The sequence below is a fragment of the Enhydra lutris genome, unplaced genomic scaffold (genome assembly GCF_002288905.1).
Source record: "Enhydra lutris kenyoni isolate GAN:26980312 unplaced genomic scaffold, ASM228890v2 scaffoldscaffold29, whole genome shotgun sequence".
Classification (NCBI taxonomy): domain Eukaryota; kingdom Metazoa; phylum Chordata; class Mammalia; order Carnivora; family Mustelidae; genus Enhydra; species Enhydra lutris.
In genome coordinates, this window is record NW_019154113.1 from 22,661,187 (window position 1) to 22,680,043 (window position 18,857).

Consider the following 18,857-nt stretch of genomic DNA (forward strand, 5'->3'; position numbering starts at 1 on the left):
GCAGACACCCCTCCCGCTCTCCCACCCACACCAGGGCAGCTGAAAAAGCCTGTTCACGAACACGGGGTTTGTGTTATGAACACTTTATGTTCGAGCACGAACAGCATTTCTAATAGAACATGAAAAGACTGATCTGTATCTACAAAATTTAGGTTTCTGCTCCAATAAATGCTAGAAAGGTTAAGGAATGTCATGATGTACACACCGGTCTGAGAGTGGCGTTTACACAGGGCAATCGTAGACATGGATTTCCTGGTCATCGCCCACGGACACAATTTTTGAGCCATTTCCATTGTATTTTACTCCCCAGACCTGTAAATCAAAAATAAAAGTTCTAATGCCTGTATCCTTTTTAAAAAAATTAAAATTTTTTTTATTTATTTGACAGAGATCACAAGCAGGCAGACAGGCAGGGGTGGGGGGGGGAAGCAGGCTCCCTGCTGAGTAAAGAACCCAATGCGGGGCTTGATCCCAAGACCTTGGGATCAGGACCTGAGCTGAAGGCAGACGCTGTAACCCACTGAGCCACTCAGGCGCCCCTCTAATGCCTTTATTCTTTACAAACAAACACGCTTGTGTCCTCTCACTAGACTGAATCGAGACAGACGGTTCTGGTGCTGAGCCAGCGGGAATGGGGCCTCCCCTGACCCGGCACCTGCGTTGCTACTGTTTATCACTCCCTCACCTCCCGCACCCCTCCCGCACTCCACAGACGTTCAGAGTTTCAGATTCTGGGGAGTCCCGACCTCATGCCATGAAGCGGGCATCTGCAAGGGACCAGCATGGGCTCTCATTCACATCTCCAGAAAGAAGGTGGCCCACGACTACCCTGGGGCGTCCCCTCAGTCCCGTGCCCCGCCCCCAGCCAGGGATGATCTCTAAGCCTTTGGAGCCTGCCAGGCCCCGGAGCTGAGCCAGCAACCAGCACGGGGCAGTGGTTTGACAAAGGTGATGTGGCTGCAGGTGGACCGGGTCAGCCTGTCACTCTGACCCCACGTGGGGGTTCCAGCCCTGAGCCCAGTGTTGTCACTGGGTGGGCCGATGGCCTCCCTTCTACCCAGCAGCGCTTCTGAGACGACAGCACGCGGAGCCTCACGTGCTGGGAAACAAGCCCGCAGGGAGGCTTTACCCTCGCGGTGAACTATCAAGATGAACCCCCCAACTTCATCAGCAATGATTTCGGATCAGACGCGAGAGCACAGGAACAGCAAAGTCAGCGTTAAGCTACGTTCCAAAGAGCCCATCAGGGCGCCTGGCTGGCTCAGTCGGCAGAACGTGCGAACTTGATCTTGGGGTTGTGAGTTCAAGCCCCCAGTTACTTTAAAAAAAAAAAAAAAGAAAAAATGAAAAATAAAACCCCCAGAATCTTCATTAAAAATATTAGAAGCCACCTTTTTACCGCCATAGGCATTTTGTTCCCTAAAGTGACCAGTTTCCTGAGACTTGCTACTTGGGACCAGCAACATGGGCCTCACTTGGAGCTGCTTAGAAATGTAGGAGCAGGCGCTGTGCGGACTCCTGCCTTTCCCTGGAGCCCTAGCTCCTTTCACATCCACGCTGGCAAAGACAAAAAGGTTGTGGGAGCACAGAGCCCCTTCCTCCTCATTTAAAGACTGAAGCAAAAGTTACCAATGTTGCTTAAAGCGAAACAACCTATAAGAATTTATGGCTTTGGGTATGTTATAAAAAAGAAAACATCACACCACTTCTGTGGACACCTCTAAGAATAACAAGTGCTGTGTGTCTGAGCAACGGGCACTTAAAAAAAATTATTTGAGAGAGAGGGCACATGCATGAGCAGAGAGGAGAGGAAGAAACAGACTCCCCGCTGAGCAGGGAGCCTGATGCAGGACTCGATCCCAGCACCCTGGGATCATGACCTGAGCCGAAGGCGGACTCCTAACCGACTGAGCCACCAGGTGCCCCAGAGCACCAGGCACTTCTGAGGGAGGCCCTTCCCGAGCCAGCCACGGCAGGTGGCACCAGGAAGAGTGCTCCTGGCACGCTCCGGGCACCCGCACTGGACGGCCATGTGGCTAGCGCTGTGTGTTCTGGCCCCTGAGGGGACATCACACCTCACAGCTCTCCAGGCCAAGGGTGCAGACGGTGCACGGGGACGCTGGCTGTCGGACCACCCACGCAGGGAGTGCAGCCCAGCAGCAGGCCGAGAACGGGGACGGGTGTCGTCGGCGGCACTCAGACAACGCCAGGAACCAAAGACAAAGGAACGCGAATGTGAACTCTTGCCGTACCTGATCCTGGTGGTCGAAGAAGGTGTGCACACACGTTCTCGTTCCAACGTCCCAAACTTTCACACTTTTGTCGGATGAACTATGTGCAGAAGGGAACATTAGTATCAAAACAGTTTGTATTCTGGTTTTAAGTTGGAAGGAATCTGACCAGAAACTCCATCCTCCTTCGCTCATCTACACTCTGCCCACCTGTGTGCCTCCTGGCCAGCAGGGGCCCCAGGGAGCTCTGGGTGCTGGCCTCTCTGGTGGCTTTTCCTACGTGCGAAGCGGCCACGTCCCTCAAGTTCTCATCTGCCCAGTCCTTATCCTTGGGTTCCCATCAGGAGTCTCAGACACGTGAGCCTGTTTCCAGGTCGGTGGGGGCAGGGCTGGGAAAGCCCCCACTGAAGGCTACTTCTAAAGGAAGAGGCTTCTGTAGCTGTGTGATGCTAGAAGCTGGCCGTCCTCGGCCTGAGCGACACAGGCTCCAAAGGCACGACTTCTGCACACAGAGGTACGCAGTGTACGTGACTACTGGACCGCAGAGATCCCTAAAGTCCCTACATGAGGAAGCCTAGATTTATAAGAAAACACTCAAAGTTGAACTGTTCCAAAGAATCGATCTTTGTTCTGGCGAAAGACAATTAACTACCTACATAACTTAAAAAAACCCCCAACCACCGACAAAACCAACGCAGAAAACAAAGTCTACCTGAATAACAAAGGGCCAGACCGTTCAGATCTTAAGGCGATACATAAACGATGACTTTCACCTTCTTAGCATGTAGGGAGCTGCTGAGAACCACACGTACCTGGAAACGAAGTGTGTGTCATCGGGACAAAAGGCGACGTTCAGCACCCACGACGCGTGGCCGCTCAGTGTGCCGGCCAGGCTGGCATGTTGTCTGCAACGGGAGAGCGTCAGACAAGACCGAGCAGACATCGAGCCTCCCGCACATTAGAACAGTGGCTGCCCCGCAGCAGAGAGTGGGGCGCGAGGCGAGACGACTGCTGAGTGGGGAACGCGAAGCCGCAGGGCGAGCCGGCTGGCTCCGCGCCCGCCACGCTGCCGGCGCCCTCTCCACGCGGGGCCAGGGCTCCTGTCCCTGGAGCCGTCCACACTCACTCCTTAGAACGGATGGGGCTCAGAGAGCCCATTTTTAATCGAATCGAGAACAAGGCAGGTCTAACGACAAAAGGCATTTTTACTTCCACGTAAGCGCAAGCCCGACAGCAGGGGCGGGAGGACAACCCCGCGGCCCGACTGAGGTGCAGCCCCTCGGGCAGCACAGAGCGCACTACAGGGGGTTGGAGGGGGAGGGGGCCTCAGAGGAACCCGCCTTAGGCTGGGCTTGTCCTCTGCACTTCGGGGACACGCATCCCCCTTAGTCAGGAGGCCGGAACTGTAGTCATGACGGCCTCGAGCGCAGAGTCAGGCGCTGAAGCGCCGGCCACAGCGGCCTGGGGCTCTGGGACCCACGAGCGGCACAGCTGGGCAGGGGCGCCCCTCCCGAGCTGCAGCACCCAGCCGGCTCTTGCTCGCTGCCCTGCTGACCGCCTCCTGTCCTCAGTGTCCCTGCTCCCTGCGCAGACCCCGGGAAAGCCCTCACAGGCGCACAGGAGGGTGTGCACACGGACAGCCAGGACTGGGGCAATCCCGGTCGATCCCGGTGCCCACTCCTGCGGGGGCACGGACGAGCGGGCCGTGTGTACCCGGGGCACCAGGAGGCCACATTTGGGAGGCGTGAACCGGAGGCATGCCTGGTACTGAGCAGAAGGGTCAACGACACAGTTAATCCCCTTCCAGGGGAGACTTGAGCAGGAAATTCCAGGAGGAAGGGGCCTTGTACAGGCTTACAACCAAAGATGGCTAGGACCTGAAGAGAATGACCCCTTGCTCCTACACCTGCGGCCCAAACCACCCACAAAGAGCATCCCTCATCTAGACCTGCAGTGAGGTGGTGGGTGAACTGAGAGCCGCCCTGGCAGAGCAGAGGACAGCCTGCGGGAGGGCCATGTTTTAGCCGTCACCCCGGGCCCGCGACCACCTGTGGTTCCGCCTCCTCATACACGGCTGACTGCCCTGATGGAACTTAAAATCCATGAGACCCACAAGAGATGGAATGGCTGGAAACAGGCAGGAAGTACTGATCCTAGCGGGCAGCCCGTGACATTCCAAGTTCAAGGACAGGGATGTGGAAGGGGGAGCAATGCCTGGACCCTGCACACAAGTCTCTGCCAGACCCGGGGCTCCTCCAAGCAGCGGAAGACCGGGAGGGCACTGGTCCCGGGAGAGAAGCCCGAGTCCGCACGGAAACTTACACGTCATAGATCTTGATGTAGCCGTCATCTGAAGCAGTGACAAGGAGCTGGGAGTCCGGGGAGAAGGTCAGGGAGCGGATGGGCATAGCGTGGCCTGAAATTCACAAAGCCCTTGTTAATGTAGCAAATCATGGGCTCCCCACTGACAGTGTCCCTAGTAGTGACTGCCCAGGTGCCTCTGTCAGAGACGCAGGGAATGACTGCATGGACCCCTCCTCCCAGTGTTCTAGAAATATCCACACAACCCAGGCCCCTCCTCTAGGAGCCATTTCTCCTCGGTTCCCTTCCCTCACGAGCTGGACCTTAGCACACACGGCTTGGGAAAAACTCCTCTGCTACAGACGCGGACAAACAAGGAAATACACGCTCTGATCTGCACGGATGCACAACAGGGTGCTGTTTCCTACCACGTCCTGTGCTGTCGGGTTAGCGGTAAACTGAGGAGGCAATGTATTCACTGGGTCAGAATTCACACCAGCAGGAAGAGCCCAGAGTGGGAGACGCCCTCCTACCCATGCCCCGAGGCCGGGCCACGGGCCCCTGGGGTGGGCCTGGCTGTTGTCATCCACCTTGACTTCTTGACAAGAAGTCATTTCCTAATGGTAAAGTTCTGAGGCGTGGATCAGGATGGAGACAAGCACTCCTCCTCCTCCTCCTCAGGCCAAGCCACATTAACACATGAAAAGATAAGCCCCTTCACAGGAACCCGCTCTTTGACTAGTCCCAAACCACGCAAAACTCAGACTTGGAGGCATTTCAGATTTCTGACTGAGATCACTGTTTTGCAAATCTAAAGCTCATTTGTCATTTAGCAGCAATTACTAAAAGACTGACTCGTCCTTTGTGACCTGATAGCCCAGTCTGCACAAAATGAGCTGTACCTTCCAGTGTGTGCAGGAGCTTTCCAGTTGCAATATCAAAAATGTTGATGATCCCGTCAATGGCTCCACTGGCCAGGTACTTCCCATCTGGGCTCTGTGTAGAGAACACGTGGAGGACATCTGAGACCCCGTGAGGTCCAGCCATCACCTCCCCCCCAGTACAAGGCAGCTGCCCACTTGGAGCACCACTGGCTGACAGCGCACATGGCAGAGTTGGGAGAGAAAAGACCGCCGTGTTTCCTTACATATGCAATACTAAGAATGAATTTTCCTCTTGTGTCCAAAGAATATTCCTTTTTTCCACTTTCCACACCAAAAATGTTCACTTTCCCCACATGAGTTCCTGTGGCCAGATACTGGGAATCAGGAGAAAAGGCCAAAGTCCAGGCATCCACTAAACAGAAAAAAAAGGGAAAAAAAATACAGTGACAAAAGGTGCAAAAAAAAAAAAAAAAATACAGTGAGAAAAAGTCCTAATTTTTTTTTTAATTTTATTTTTTTAAACATGTAATATCTTTTTATCCCCAGGGGTACAGGTCTGTGAATCGCCAGGTTTACACACTTCACAGCACTCACCATAGCACATACCCTCCCCAATGTCCATAACCCCACCCCCCCAACCCCCTCCCCCAAAAGTCCTAATTTTTAAGACTTAAAGTTTTATCAAAAGATGATTTTTTAAAAATTAGAAACAATGTCCTGACTCAAAAACCCATGTGTAAAGATGCTAATCCTTTACCAATTTAGTTTAAGGACTTAAATTTTCAATAAAAATATGACAATACCAAGTGTTAACAAGGATACGGAAAAACCCAAATCCTCACATACGGGTGGGAACATAAAACAGTGCAGCCGCTCCGAAAAACGGGTAAACAGTTTTCCTCTCTTTTAAAACTTTTAACCACCTGGCGCTCATCAGGACACATGCCCTCGCCCCCCCACGGCCTCCCTGGGGACAAGCAGTGTGTTCTCTGAAGCTGAGAACATTGTTTCTTGCTTTGCCTGTTTTCCCCCTTTGCTTGTTTGCTTTGTTTCTTAAATTCCACACATCAGTAAGACCGTGTGATAACTCTTGCTCTGACTGACTTAGTCCACGTAGCACAGTACTCTCCGGTTCTGTCCATGCTGTTGTAAGTGTTCATCCTTTCCGACGGCTGAGTCAATGCTCCATTATACACACCACACCTTCTTTATCCAGTCGTCTGTCGACGGACATCTGGGCTCTTTCCAGTTTGGCTGTTGTGGACACTGCTGCTGTAAACATTGGGCTGTGTGTATCCCTTCGAATTACTATTTTTGTATACTTTGGGGTAAATACCCAGTAGTGCAATTGCTGGGTTATAGGGTAGCTCTATTTTCAACTTTTTGAGGAACCTCCACACTGTTTTCCAGAGTGGCTGCACCAGCTCGCATTCCCACCAACAGTGTAGGAGGTTCCCCTTTCTCCGCATCCTTGCCAGCACCTGTCGTTTCCTGACTTGTTAATTTTAGCCATTCTGACTGGTGTGAGGTGACATCTCACTGTGGTTTTGATTTGTATTTCCCTGATGCCGAGTGATGCGGAGCACTTTTTCATGTGTCCGTTGGCCACCTGGATGTCTTCTTTGCAGAAATGTCTGTTCATGTCCTCTGCCCATTTCTTGATTGGATTATTTGTTCTTTGGGTGTTGAGTTTGCTAAGTTCCTTATAGATTCTGGACACTAGCCCTTTATCTGATATGTCGTTTGCAAATATCTTCTCCCGTTCTGTCAGTTGTCTTTTGGTTTTGTTGACTGTTTCCTTTGCTTCGCAAAAGCTTTTGATCTTGATGAAGTCCCAGTAGTTCATTTTTGCCCTTGCTTCCCTCGCCTTTGGCGATGTTCCTAGGAATATGTTGCTGCGGCTGAGGTCGAAGAGGTTGCTGCCTGTGTTCTCCTCAAGGATTTTGATGGATTCCTTTCTCACATTGAGGTCTTACATCCATTTTGAGTCTATTTTCGTGTGTGCTGTAAGGAAACGGTCCAGTGTCATGCTTCTGCATGTGACCATCCAATTTTCCCAGCACCATTTATTGAAGAGGCTGTCTTTTTTCCATTGGACATTCTTTCCTGCTTTGTCAAAAATTGGTTGACCATAGAGTTGAGGGTCTATTTCTGGGCTCTCTATTCTGTTCCACTGATCTATGTGTCTGTTTTTGGGCCAGTACCACACTGTCTTGATGCTGACAGCTTTGTACTAGAGCTTTAAGTCCGCAATTGTGATGCCACCAACTATGGCTTTCTTTTTCAACATTTCTTCGGTGATTTCTGGTTCCACACAAATTTTAGGATGATTTGTTCCAGCTCTGTGAGGAACGCTGATGGTATTTTGACAGGGATTGCATTGAATGTATAGATAACTCTGGGCAGAATAGACACTTTAACAATTTTGTTCTTCCAATCCATGAGCATGGAACGTTTTTCCATTTCTTTGTGCCTTCCTCAGTTTCTTTCATCAGTGTTTTATAGTTTCCAGAGTGCAGATCCTTTACATCTTCGGTTAGGTTGGTGCAGAGGTACCTTACTGGTTAGGGTGCGATTGTAAATGGGATTGTTTTCTTAACAGTCTGACAGTTTCTTAAGTGAAAACAAACTTAAGAAACACCTTGCAAGTCCATCCCTGGGTGTGTACCCAGCAAAAATGAAAGTGTGCATCCACACAGACTTGGGCACAGGTGTTCACAGCACTACGGCGTCTACACAGTAGGAACCATGTAGTAAGTAGAAGAAACTTGCTAGAGACTAAGCAGAAAGAATGCACGTGTTCACACGGTGGGCAGCAGAACAAAACAGAGGGGAGGGAGTGCTCACAGCTGCGGCGTGGACAGAAAGGACATACACAGTCCACCGACACGGACTACGTGGATGGAGAGCAGATCGGGGGCTGCCTGAGCTGAGGGCAGAGCGCGGACAGACTCTCCTCGGACATGAGGGGGCTTCCTGAGGCCTGCAACTACGGTGGTGCCCATACAACCCGCGACTGACTAAAACTCACTCAACACTTAAAACAGGCAAACCTTACAGCACACAGAAGCGAAAGCTCCCCTTGCTGGAGCTGGAAATAAATGGAGATGTACTACCCCGAACGCTCCCCAGGTGAACTCTAATATGACCAAGTATTTACCACAGATTAACAAGGACTGGAAGGAGGCACTATTGTTTTTAGAAAAATCACCTGTTTCTCAGTTACACGGCAAAACCCAGCTCTGTTCGTGTCATCTGGATCGGTCCAGCAGCGTCACAGTGCTGCTCGGCCCGATGGAGGGGTCTCCAGACTCCTGCGCCACTGGGGCAAGCCACGTGCTCTAGAGTTCTATCTGGGAACACGCCACTATTTCCTGGGCTGCTCGGAACCTCTTGGGAGGACATCCCAAAGCGCTCTGGGGTTCTCTGGGATCAGGGCCGAGGCCACGGAGTCATCCAGTTGCCCGCTGCCTGCCTGTCCCGTTAGCCATACGCACTCTTGTAGGGGAACACGCCCCAAGTCTTACCACCCTGCCCCGACAGGACAGTGCTTGCCAGATCAAAGGGAAAACAGAGAAAGGCTCCCTCCCAAGACACCGTCCTCATTCCCAGGAAGGGCTCGCAGAGGACAGCCCCTTCCCAGCCGGTGGGACTGAAGAGAGGCCGCTGCCGATGACACACGGCAGACGGCAGGTCCCAGCACGTCCCAGCACAGGCGGGTCAGCACCGTCTCCCGAGGTGTCTTAAACAACAGTCTCTTGCAAATTTCAACACACGTATTCAAAGGAGTAATAAGTAATTTAGCTCTATCACTTTTCTCAAGAAATGTCTGTTTTAAAAAGGGAGATTGACTGCAAGAATGCTCAATTAACCGAGAAGATCTGAAAAAGCTTTTATAACCAATCTCTCAAACAGCTGCTTTTTAACCTCTCCTTACTAACGGCTAACATGTACTCTAACACGATTGTGCTTCTTATTCCTACCATGACTGTTTACAGGAATAATGGTTATTAGAAAATCTGTTTTGAATTCCTTGCAGTTTAATAAAATAACATTCCTAAATTATTCTATTTCCCCGCTAGCTGGTTTACAATGGAGAACTTTTCGCATCACAGACCCCGATGCTTGGAATTCAGGGCGTTTTTGTCCCACGCGCTAAGACTCCTGCTACTCGCACAACAGCAACTTGACGCAGTCCCCAAGCTGCACCTCACCGCCGGGTCAGCTTTCCACTCACAGGCGTGCTGCCCATCTGACGGCGCGGACGCCCTTCCCGAGCGCCGGGGAGCTTGGCTGCTGTGCCCACGAGGCCCTCCCCTGCGTCTCCACGGCCTTCCACTGCGCTCACTTCCTTCTTCGGGATCGGGGGTGTTCTCTTTCCCTTCTCCCTGTTGCTCGTGGTGACCCACATCCCCCGTGCACATTCTGATGACCGCCGGTGTCCCTGCGCTCAGGACCCGAGCAGTGTGACCTTCGGGCGGCTCAGCCGCTCTTCGGCTGTCAACAGCAGCACCTGCTCTCACTACCCCAGCACCTGCTCTGTAATGACCAGACTCTTGTCCAAAGAGAAAGGACATCCGACCCCTTGTCGACTCCCTGTACCTGTTCCTTTCCACAAGCGCTTGCCAACAGGGAACCGATACCGGATGCTCAGGGCACTGTCGGGGACAGCAAGCTGGGTGCAGACCAGTCCTCTTCGCTGGAAGCACTCCAGTGCTCCTCTCAACTGCAGCGTGCCCAGGGCCGCAGAGCCCCGCAGTGACCTCAGCGACACGGGTCTGGGGAAGGCTTAGGTGCCCACGGTAAAAAAGCAGCAAGAGATCTGCCTTTTCCTCCTCTCCCCAGCTCTGTATCTTTGTAGACTTTGGGGGCTGGTCTGGGGCCCCAAGTCCTCGGAGAGTGATGTCAGCAGGTGGGGATACAGGTGAAGACCATCGTCTGGGGAGTCAGCGTCTGGGTAGCTTTTTCCAGACTTATCCCACCCCACACGCCCTGAAAACAGTGCCTCAGTGGATACAAAAGAGGGCCTAGGCATGCATATTCTTTAAAAATCTCCAGAGTAAGAGGGGCGCCTGGGTGGCTAAGTGGTTTAAGCCGCTGCCTTCGGCTCAGGTCATGATCCCAGGGTCCTGGGATTGAGCCCCGCATCGGGCTCTCTGCTCAGTAGGGAGCCTGCTTCCTCCTCTCTCTCTGCCTGCCTCTCTGCCTACTTGTGATCTCTGTCAAATAAATAAATAAAATCTTAAAAAAAAATAATAAACTCTCCATTCTCTTAAAAAAAAAAAAAAAAAAAATCTCCAGAGTAAGAATCACAGACGGAGGTATTGCTTCCAAGGGGAAACACACTCTGTTTCTGACAGCCTCGCTTCCCTGTGAACCACGGGGCTATTACCCTTTCCAGTGTAGTGGCCACAGAGCATCACCAGTGGGAGGCCAACCCACCGGGGGCTCTGATCAAGGGGACCACGTTGAGGAAACCCCTAAACACCGCCTGTGTCACCCATCCACGCAGGGGCACCAGAGAGGCAGGCGGTTCTTGAGGGCTCGTCGCTCATCCCAGCAGGACAGCCTCTAGCGGAGAATGCGATGCAGTCATTCGCAGGGGATCGAAGGCTCCCAGGAAGCCTGAGATGTTGTGTTGCTCGTTCCACATTAATGCAGCCCACCGAAATCATTAACTCTTATTACCCCAGACATGCACCCAGGCTGAGAGACAAGATTCTGCTGTCCTACGGTAGGTGAAAAAGTGCTACTCTACAAGCGTCCTATCTGTCAAATGCTGGGAATCAGGCCCTGTAATCATGATGAGCAGAGAGGACCACAATACGGTTCCAGAAGGACACAGCACCTTACCTTCAAGATGTCTATCAGTCACTGCAAGTAACAAATCAGAATATGGCAAACCGCAGCTCTGGGCCATCTGAATTCCGGTCCACAACCCCAAACTGGCAATTCTAAAATTGAAAGCCTCTGAAAACCGTTGAGTTTTGAAAGCACCAAAAGTTACCTGGCAGTAAAACCTGACCCACAAAGCCCCCGCTTAGCTGCTGAGACTCTGCTAGCTGGAGGACTGCCACCACCCTACCAAAGGCAGTACCTAACACACGGTCCATGCACCACGGTACCCCCGCAACCAAACCCTCCTGACCTGTCGAACTTCTATCCCTAGAGGTCTGGAAAGGGACAGTGAGAGTTTACCTTCCCTAAGCGTCTTACCAGGTCCTGCATCTATAGACTTTATCTGTTTGCCGTTCTCCAAGTCCCAGAGGCGGATGTGAGCATCGAGCGAACTGGATGCGGCAATGGGCAGCGTGTGGCTGATGTCCACAGACACCACACCCAGCTGGTGTCCCTCCAGGCTCCACTGCAGGTCCAGCCTCTCATCAGACCTTCGGTGGGGGACAGAGAGATGGGTTTCTTCACACGCAACACGCTGTACCAGCATCTGAAATTCTGGGCCCCTGTGACCCACCCCTGCTCCCATCACCCGCGGTCTGTGAAATGCAGAATCAGAGAGAACCCACGAGCACAGAGAGCACAGAACACCGAAATCAGCCAGGTTTTAACTGTGGGACTTTTTTTTTTTCTCTTAAGCTATAGGCCTTTATACTGCGTAAGAGTAAAACAAATGAGAAAAAACTGGCTGCCTTTTTCGACCTCCATACTGCTACTGCTTCCTTACCTGGACTGCATTTAACACTTTCCTGATTGCCGCTCGGAGTCCAGAAGAAAAACCCTAAACCCCAGTCTTCAAGGCTGTTGGGGAGAGGGTGCTCACCATTTCCAGACCTTCACCAGGTCATCCAGGGATCCCGTGACCACTGTCTCAGAGTTTTCTTTCTTGTTTGTCCCCCAGGCGACTGACCAAATGGCATCATCATGGGCTAGAATGGAAAGCACCTCACGTAAAAATCTTCACGCAATGTCTACACTTCATGGGCTCCAATGAAGCTGAAATGCTGCTCCAACAGTTATGAGTTCACGCCGCTGGTAAACCGGCCACCCGGCTTACTGTCTGGCCCAGAGCTTTCCCTCCTGCTTCTCTCAACCGCAGAGGCAGGAGCGCACGCACGCATGCGCACACACGCACACACACACGCCCCAGATCTCAGGTGTCCCAGGGAGGGAGGGAGTTCCAGAATAATCCGAGTCTTTCCCACTTTAGCATGCTGCCTGTGTGCTCAGTCTGGAATGCCATCACCTGGTTAAAACTAGGCAAACCAGCAGGATCTCCCCTGCCTCCCCTCCCCATAAAAGACCTAAATTTGGTAAGACTCATCTCTTAGGGATGCTTAGGAACCAGCAGGCAGTTCAAAAGCAAGTAGCACAGGATGAAAATAAGTATCTCCACACCTGATTTGTCTTTTGTCACAAATGTCTACTATGCTTGATGAGTCCATTACTACATTTTTTAAGTAAATATTATCTCAATTAATCACAACAACCCTATGAAAGAGGTACCGTTAACATTTACAGACAAGGAATCAGAAGCTTAGCGAAGCCAAGTAACTCACCCAGAGTCAAAAGCTAAGGAGCAGAACTGGGGTTCAAAGCCAAACTCTTTAAGAACTAAAGTGCACCGTAAATGCGGAGGCCTCACCGTGGGGTCCGCAGACCTGGCACAGGTCCACACACGTGCCAAGTGCACACGGAGGCTCTATTCACGCCGCGTAGCAACAGTCGAGGACCAGCTTTCCAAGCGGTGACTACTGGGCACTGAGCAGCCGTGACTCACGCGCAGCACGGTGGCTTCAAGGACGACGCCCACCCGAGCCACGTCCGCCAGCGCGCCACAGGGATGGCATGAGCTGCTGGCCGGGGTGCCAACTGGCACGCCCGACTAGCCAGTTACCCCTCTGAGCTAACCTGGAAGAAAGCTTCTGGCTTAAACTTCTAGCCACTACCTAAGTGGCGGCTGCTCAGACCGCAAGAGCTTTTAGGCGGTGCTCCCACAAATCCCCCAGGCTCTGCCCAGCTCTTCCAGGTGTGAAGAAATGAGGCTCGCGTGAAGCCCCGTGCCCCAGGCAAGCTGCACCCCGAGACGGGACAGCCCCAGCCCTCCCCACACTGCTGCGTCCCCTACTTTCAGCAAGGTCATGGTCGCTGCGGGAGCCCCTGCCCTTGTCCGAGCTGGGGAGCTGTTGCGAAGACCCCAGGGCAAGTGCTGAGGCTCTCATGTTTCCCTCTTTCACCCTGGTAGCTGGGAAGCTCGAGCGGCATCTTTCTCAGGTGGGAAAACACCCCTCAGCCCGAGCGTCTCTCATGTGACTCCTGCTTTTTCCTCCCAGTTAGTTGTTTGGGGCTTCTGCTGCAGTTTGCTTGTAAGCATCTGTTTTCAGCTGCGTCTGCTGATTGGTCCGCAAAGTGAGTCACTTGGGGCCAGCCTGTCCGGTCAGCACACCCGAGACGCCACGATGACAGAGTTCCCACAGGTGACTCTGCTGGCAGGCTGCTTACCTTGCTCTTGCTTGAAGAGAATACTGTACTAAAAAAGAACGGACGCCTCATCAAACCAGTGGTCAGATTCAGAGAATCCCCTCCCGAAAACACCCCCTGGCACCCACCTCACCCCCCACCCCCAGTGCGTGAGCGACTCCCCCGTCCTCACCATGCCCATCCTGCAAGCTCCCTGATTCCTTCTCACCCAACACTTGCAGAGCTGACCACACCAGAAGAAAATCAGTTCTTGCAGAAACTGTTCTCTCTCTCCCCCATCCCGAGGGGACAGATAAATTCTGTGCACTCCCTGGTTGGATCATAGGAGGCTCTGCATCCAGCTTCCAGCCCAAGTTTTGTAGTTGTATAAAACGAACGGCCTGCCTAATCTGTTCCCATTGTCCCCAATCTTACTGCAAAGATCTCTCCCTTTCTGATTTTTGTTTTCTTCTCGTTTTGGAATATAAGCTTTTTTTTTTTTTTTAATTAAGTAAGCTCTATGCCCAACGTGGGGCTTGAACTCAAGCCTTGAGATCAACAGTCACGCACTCTAGTGACCGAGCCAGCCAGGCACCCCTGAGAACAAATTCTTTTCCGCAATCCCTCCGTCAACCTGGAGAAGACTTAGATAGCCTCCTCCCGTGCGTGCTGTGCGGCACCTAACCCTCCAGACACTAGGTTCCCAGGGTCCCCCAGCACTCCCGAGCAGAGCAGGAAGGAGATGATGGTCTCCTGCAAAGACACCCAGCCCTCGTACTGGCCTCCAGCCTGCCAGGGAGACCAGATGCTGTTCTGTGCCTCACCACAGGCCTTACCTGGTTGGTCATTTCCTTAACTGAGGACGAAGGCTACAGGCCAGACGGTTCTGTGGAAACATCAGACCTTCAGTGAGCGGCGTCATCAGGACGGAGAGCGATACAGGAGGTCCCCTCATCAAGAAAACAAGGCAACCCTCTGCCAGAGCAGAGGTCGGCCCCAGCGGCCCCCTTCACAAGCCCTATAGGGCAGCAAGGTCTCCTTTCTCTCTCGGAGCCCAGGGACTCAACTTACACCTACCCCTTGCCACGTGTTCCTCTCCTCAGATCTGACTATCGGGAAGCACCAGTCTGCAGCCCTTGCTGCTCTTCAGAGAGACAAAACCACAGGTCCTTTTAATTGCAAATATTATTTAGTCAAAACTCAAGAAGCAAGTATGTGGGAGCAAAGTGGTTATAGTCTCCGGAGGGATGTCGGCCAAATATGCCCACGAGAGCCAACAGGCATGTGAATGAGACACACAGCTCCCGGGGTCTTCAAGGACTGGGCTCAGCCAAACACAAACTTCCTTTAAGAACAGACGTACGGGGGCGCCTGGCGGCCTCAGCGGGTTAAAGCCTTTGGCTCAGGTCATGGTCTCGGGGTCCTGGGATCGAGCCCCGCATCGGGCTGTCTGCTCAGCAGGGAGTCTGCTTCCCCCTCTCTCTCTGCCTGCCTCTCTGCCTACTTGTGATCTCTGTCTGTCAAATAAATAAATAAAATCTTTAAAAAAAAAAAAAAAGAACAGTCATATCTTCTCAGGCTGTAAGGGTTCTTCGTATCTCGTGTGTGTGCCCTAGACCCTCCGGCAGCCCTGTCATGCCTGTAAACCCCTTCTCAGGATTTCGTAAATGCACGGGACTAGAAAGGGAACCAACGCTTGTTACTCAAGGCTCTTCTGTCAGTGAAGTCACCAGGACACCAAACTAGCGCATACGGACCCCACGGCTGCAGGAGAGATACTGGGGCAGGGTCCCGACCAATACAGCATTCCCTAAGCCTAACAAGCTGACTGCACACACGATCTCCCCGCAGGCCCCTCACAGGAGGCGCACCGAGGAACACAAACTTTCGCACCAGGTTTGGGGGCCATTTTAACGCTGATACTGCAAACAAAAAGCACAAAAATGAAAAACTCATGACACTAAATAGACCGGAAAAAGGACCCTAGTTTACATGAGAGGTGACAAAGAAGGCAGGGCGCCCCCTTGTTCTGCTGCAGCTGACATGTGTCAGGGGACCCCAAGTTTTCGCCACCGTGCACGTATCCGTGCGAGACCACGAAAGCGCTGCGAGTGTTGATTCGGGGCCGCAGGTACACCTCAGCGTGCAGGCAAACCTGCCAATACGGGGCCCGACACAAGACAGACGGACCGCACGCCGAAGCAGAACGCCGCCCAAACGGAGGTGAAGCTGCGTTGCGATCCCTACAGAACAGGGCCTGGCAGCGTGTCTCAGCGCTGCCCTTTCAGGGGGCGCTGCGCTCACGCAGTCTCCGGAGCCGCCGACGCAGCTGTGACTTCTGTCGCTGACAGAGTCACGCTGCCGACACCGGGTTTGCTGCCTGCACTCACGACAGGAGGAAATGCTGAATTTCCACTGGAGATTAGAGAACCTGCAAGTGCCGTTCTTCTCACCCACATTCTTGCCCCCCAATTCCATCCAGGGAGAGAAGAGACCACACAACGAAGGCACCCAGGTTCAGGTTACTTGCTTTAAATCTGCAAACCCCAAAAGGCCACCACGAAGACTTTCCAAGGATAAGGGGAAGAACAACTTCTGAATAACCCGTCCGTGAAGATCTTGATGAAGGTGGCGGGGTTAGCTCATCTGCGACCCAAGAACGGGGCAGGGAGGGCAGGGAAGAGCTCGCGCCAGGTTTGCCGGCCCCCCTTCCAGTCCGGATCTGTACTTCGCCGCGGAGGGAACCAGCGGGGAGCAGGAAGGCTGGCAGGAAGCGGCATCCTCAAACCAAGGCTTGGGTCCACGCGAGCTCGCGCACCGGCTCTCTGAACCGCCCACCCCCACCCTGCAGGCACCCCTGCGAGCGCCTCCACCCTCCGCACGACCTCACAGCTCAAGGAGGCCTCCCCGGGATCGCTGTAACGGTAGACGGTGCACACACGCCAGAGCACAGGTGACCAGGCGACATTACTCCCCATGACAAGTGATTTCAGAGCTGAAGAGCCCCGGAGCCCTCCTCCTCCCTTTCCGTACGTTAGTCTCCCTGCTTTCCCCAGCCGAAGTCATCGCTCGCTCCTCACGGCTTCCGAAGAGCGCCATACGCGCCCTATTACCCAGGCGGGTCAGGAACCCCCAGGACGGCAAGTCCAGGGAACCCGGCCCGCGCCTGCCCCTGTCCGGCGACGGGAAGCTCGCTACCGAGGAAGGCAGCGCGGCCGACCCGGGGGAAACTTCCATTTACGGTCAGAGGCCTCTCCCGGGGAGACGCCGGCCCCCGCCCCGCCGCTGCCCAGGGCCTTCTCAGGCCAGACGCGATCCCTCCTCCTCCTCTCGGGCCCCGCGCCCCCACAGGAAGCCAGGGCGAGGGGACGCCCAGGAGGCCCCCGCCGGGCCCGTGGCCCGGAGCATCCCTGAGCACACTAGCTTGGAGGCCGCCTCCGGCGCACCCTCGCTCACCCGCCCTCTGGCCGGTCCGCCGGGGCCCCACAGACCGCCATCCCCAACGTCCACGCGCGTCAACTCACCGCCGTCCTGCCGGCTGCACGGTCGCCGCACTTGTGACGCGCGTCTCGCGGCGACCGCGTCGCGCAGCGATGAGCGGCGACGGGGGGGCGGGGCATCTCGCAGCCCCGGCCCCTCTCCGGGGCGCAGGCGCGCGCCGCAGCGCCCCCTACCGTCGCGGCGCCACGCGGCCCCCAGGGCCGCCGCAGGTTTCCCCTTCGGCACCTGCAGGCTCTAGGCTTCTGCTCCCTTGGGTGTGTCCTCTGACCTTCTGCGCCCCTGGGGTGGAGGGCGATGGGGGCCGCCCCTCCCTGCTGGAGTGTCCCCCCTGGGGGTGGAGGGAGACGGGGGCCGCTCCTCCCCGCAGGAGTGACCCCCGCAGGGATGGAGGGACATGCAGGGCCTCAGCTGTCTGGGCTGACCCTGAATGGCCAGCTCTGTCAGCAGGTTGCTGTCTCTCCTGATGGAAACTGGGGTAAAGCCAAGAAGACTCCCAGTCCTTTCTCGGTGGAAGTTAGGGCTTCAGGGGTCTAGTCTGTTAGGGCGGTCTGCAGGTCTACCGTCAATTTCAGGACACCACCACACCACGATATAAAGTTTATTCACACCACGATACAAAGTTCACCCCTGGGGGCTCTTTGAGGAGGCCGCGTTGCTCAGAAATTGGCCAAATACACACACAAGTCTCCCAGGACTCTTTGTCTGGCCCTCCGTAATTCCTTCGGTGACTCCTGGCCTGCGGAAACTTCATCCAGCCCCGGTGGATCCCCTGCAGGTCACTAGTTGAAGTTTGGGTTGAAGTGAGCAGGCTTCAAGACGTCCTTAATTGCCAAAATTCTTATGTGGTGGGACGCCTGGGTGGCTCAGTTGGTTAAGCTGCTGCCTTCGGCTCAGGTCATGATCCCAGCGTCCTGGGATCGAGTCCCGCATCAGGCTCCTTGTTCTGTGGGGAGCCTGCTTCTCCCTCTGCCTCTGCCTGCCACTCTGTCTGCCTGTGTTCGTTCTCTCTCCCTTTCTCTCTCTGACAAATAAATAAATAAAATCTTTAAAAAAAAAATTCTTATGTGGTGCCTCCTAAAACTCAAGCTGTCCTTATAACCATTCTGGCTATATCTGACCACAGGACATTTGCTCCTAAGGCCAAGAAAGAATGTACAAATTATACCTTCAAACTAGGGGCAATTCCCATTACACTGACCTACATGCTGAGCCTGTTCAGGCTCAAACCACAGAAAACTGAACTCGTAACCCTGAAGGAACTGAGGTTCCTAACGTGCAGAAAGGCCTTTACATCGAGCCAGAGCACTGGCTGTTAGCAGAGAAATTGTGAGTAATCGGCTGCCTTTCTGTACACCCCATCGCTTAGTTCTGCCCCTTTGTGTTTGTTGGCAAAATTTGTGGGTTTCTCTGGTTTTTGAAAATAGACTGATTTGACCAACTGAAAGATGTGACCACTCCCAAACCAGGATAATTGGGCCAACTTTACTTTGACTTTTAGCTTTTGAATATAAAGAAGCATTTTTGA

At 53.6% G+C, this 18,857-nt stretch overlaps 1 protein-coding gene across 3 annotated transcripts; it reads right to left on the bottom strand.

The window, feature by feature from the left end:
* Positions 1-67: 67 nt before the first annotated feature.
* LOC111152673 (WD repeat domain 61) lies at positions 68-17,395 on the bottom strand. 3 transcript variants are annotated; one of them, XM_022511231.1, is made up of 11 exons: positions 17,356-17,395; positions 14,668-14,717; positions 13,874-13,901; positions 12,195-12,300; positions 11,633-11,805; positions 5,680-5,828; positions 5,435-5,528; positions 4,554-4,647; positions 3,044-3,136; positions 2,253-2,331; positions 68-312 (listed from the first exon to the last, which is right to left on the bottom strand). In XM_022511231.1, exons 2-11 carry the CDS (start codon positions 14,677-14,679, stop codon positions 223-225), a joined length of 918 nt encoding a protein of 305 aa, XP_022366939.1. In that variant the 5' UTR covers positions 14,680-14,717; positions 17,356-17,395; the 3' UTR covers positions 68-222. The 3 variants fall into 3 exon arrangements, with proteins under 3 accessions (XP_022366939.1, XP_022366940.1, XP_022366941.1); XM_022511232.1 differs by having other exon boundaries at positions 17,288-17,371; XM_022511233.1 differs by lacking the exons at positions 11,633-11,805; positions 12,195-12,300 and having other exon boundaries at positions 17,356-17,390.
* Positions 17,396-18,857: the final 1,462 nt, after the last annotated feature.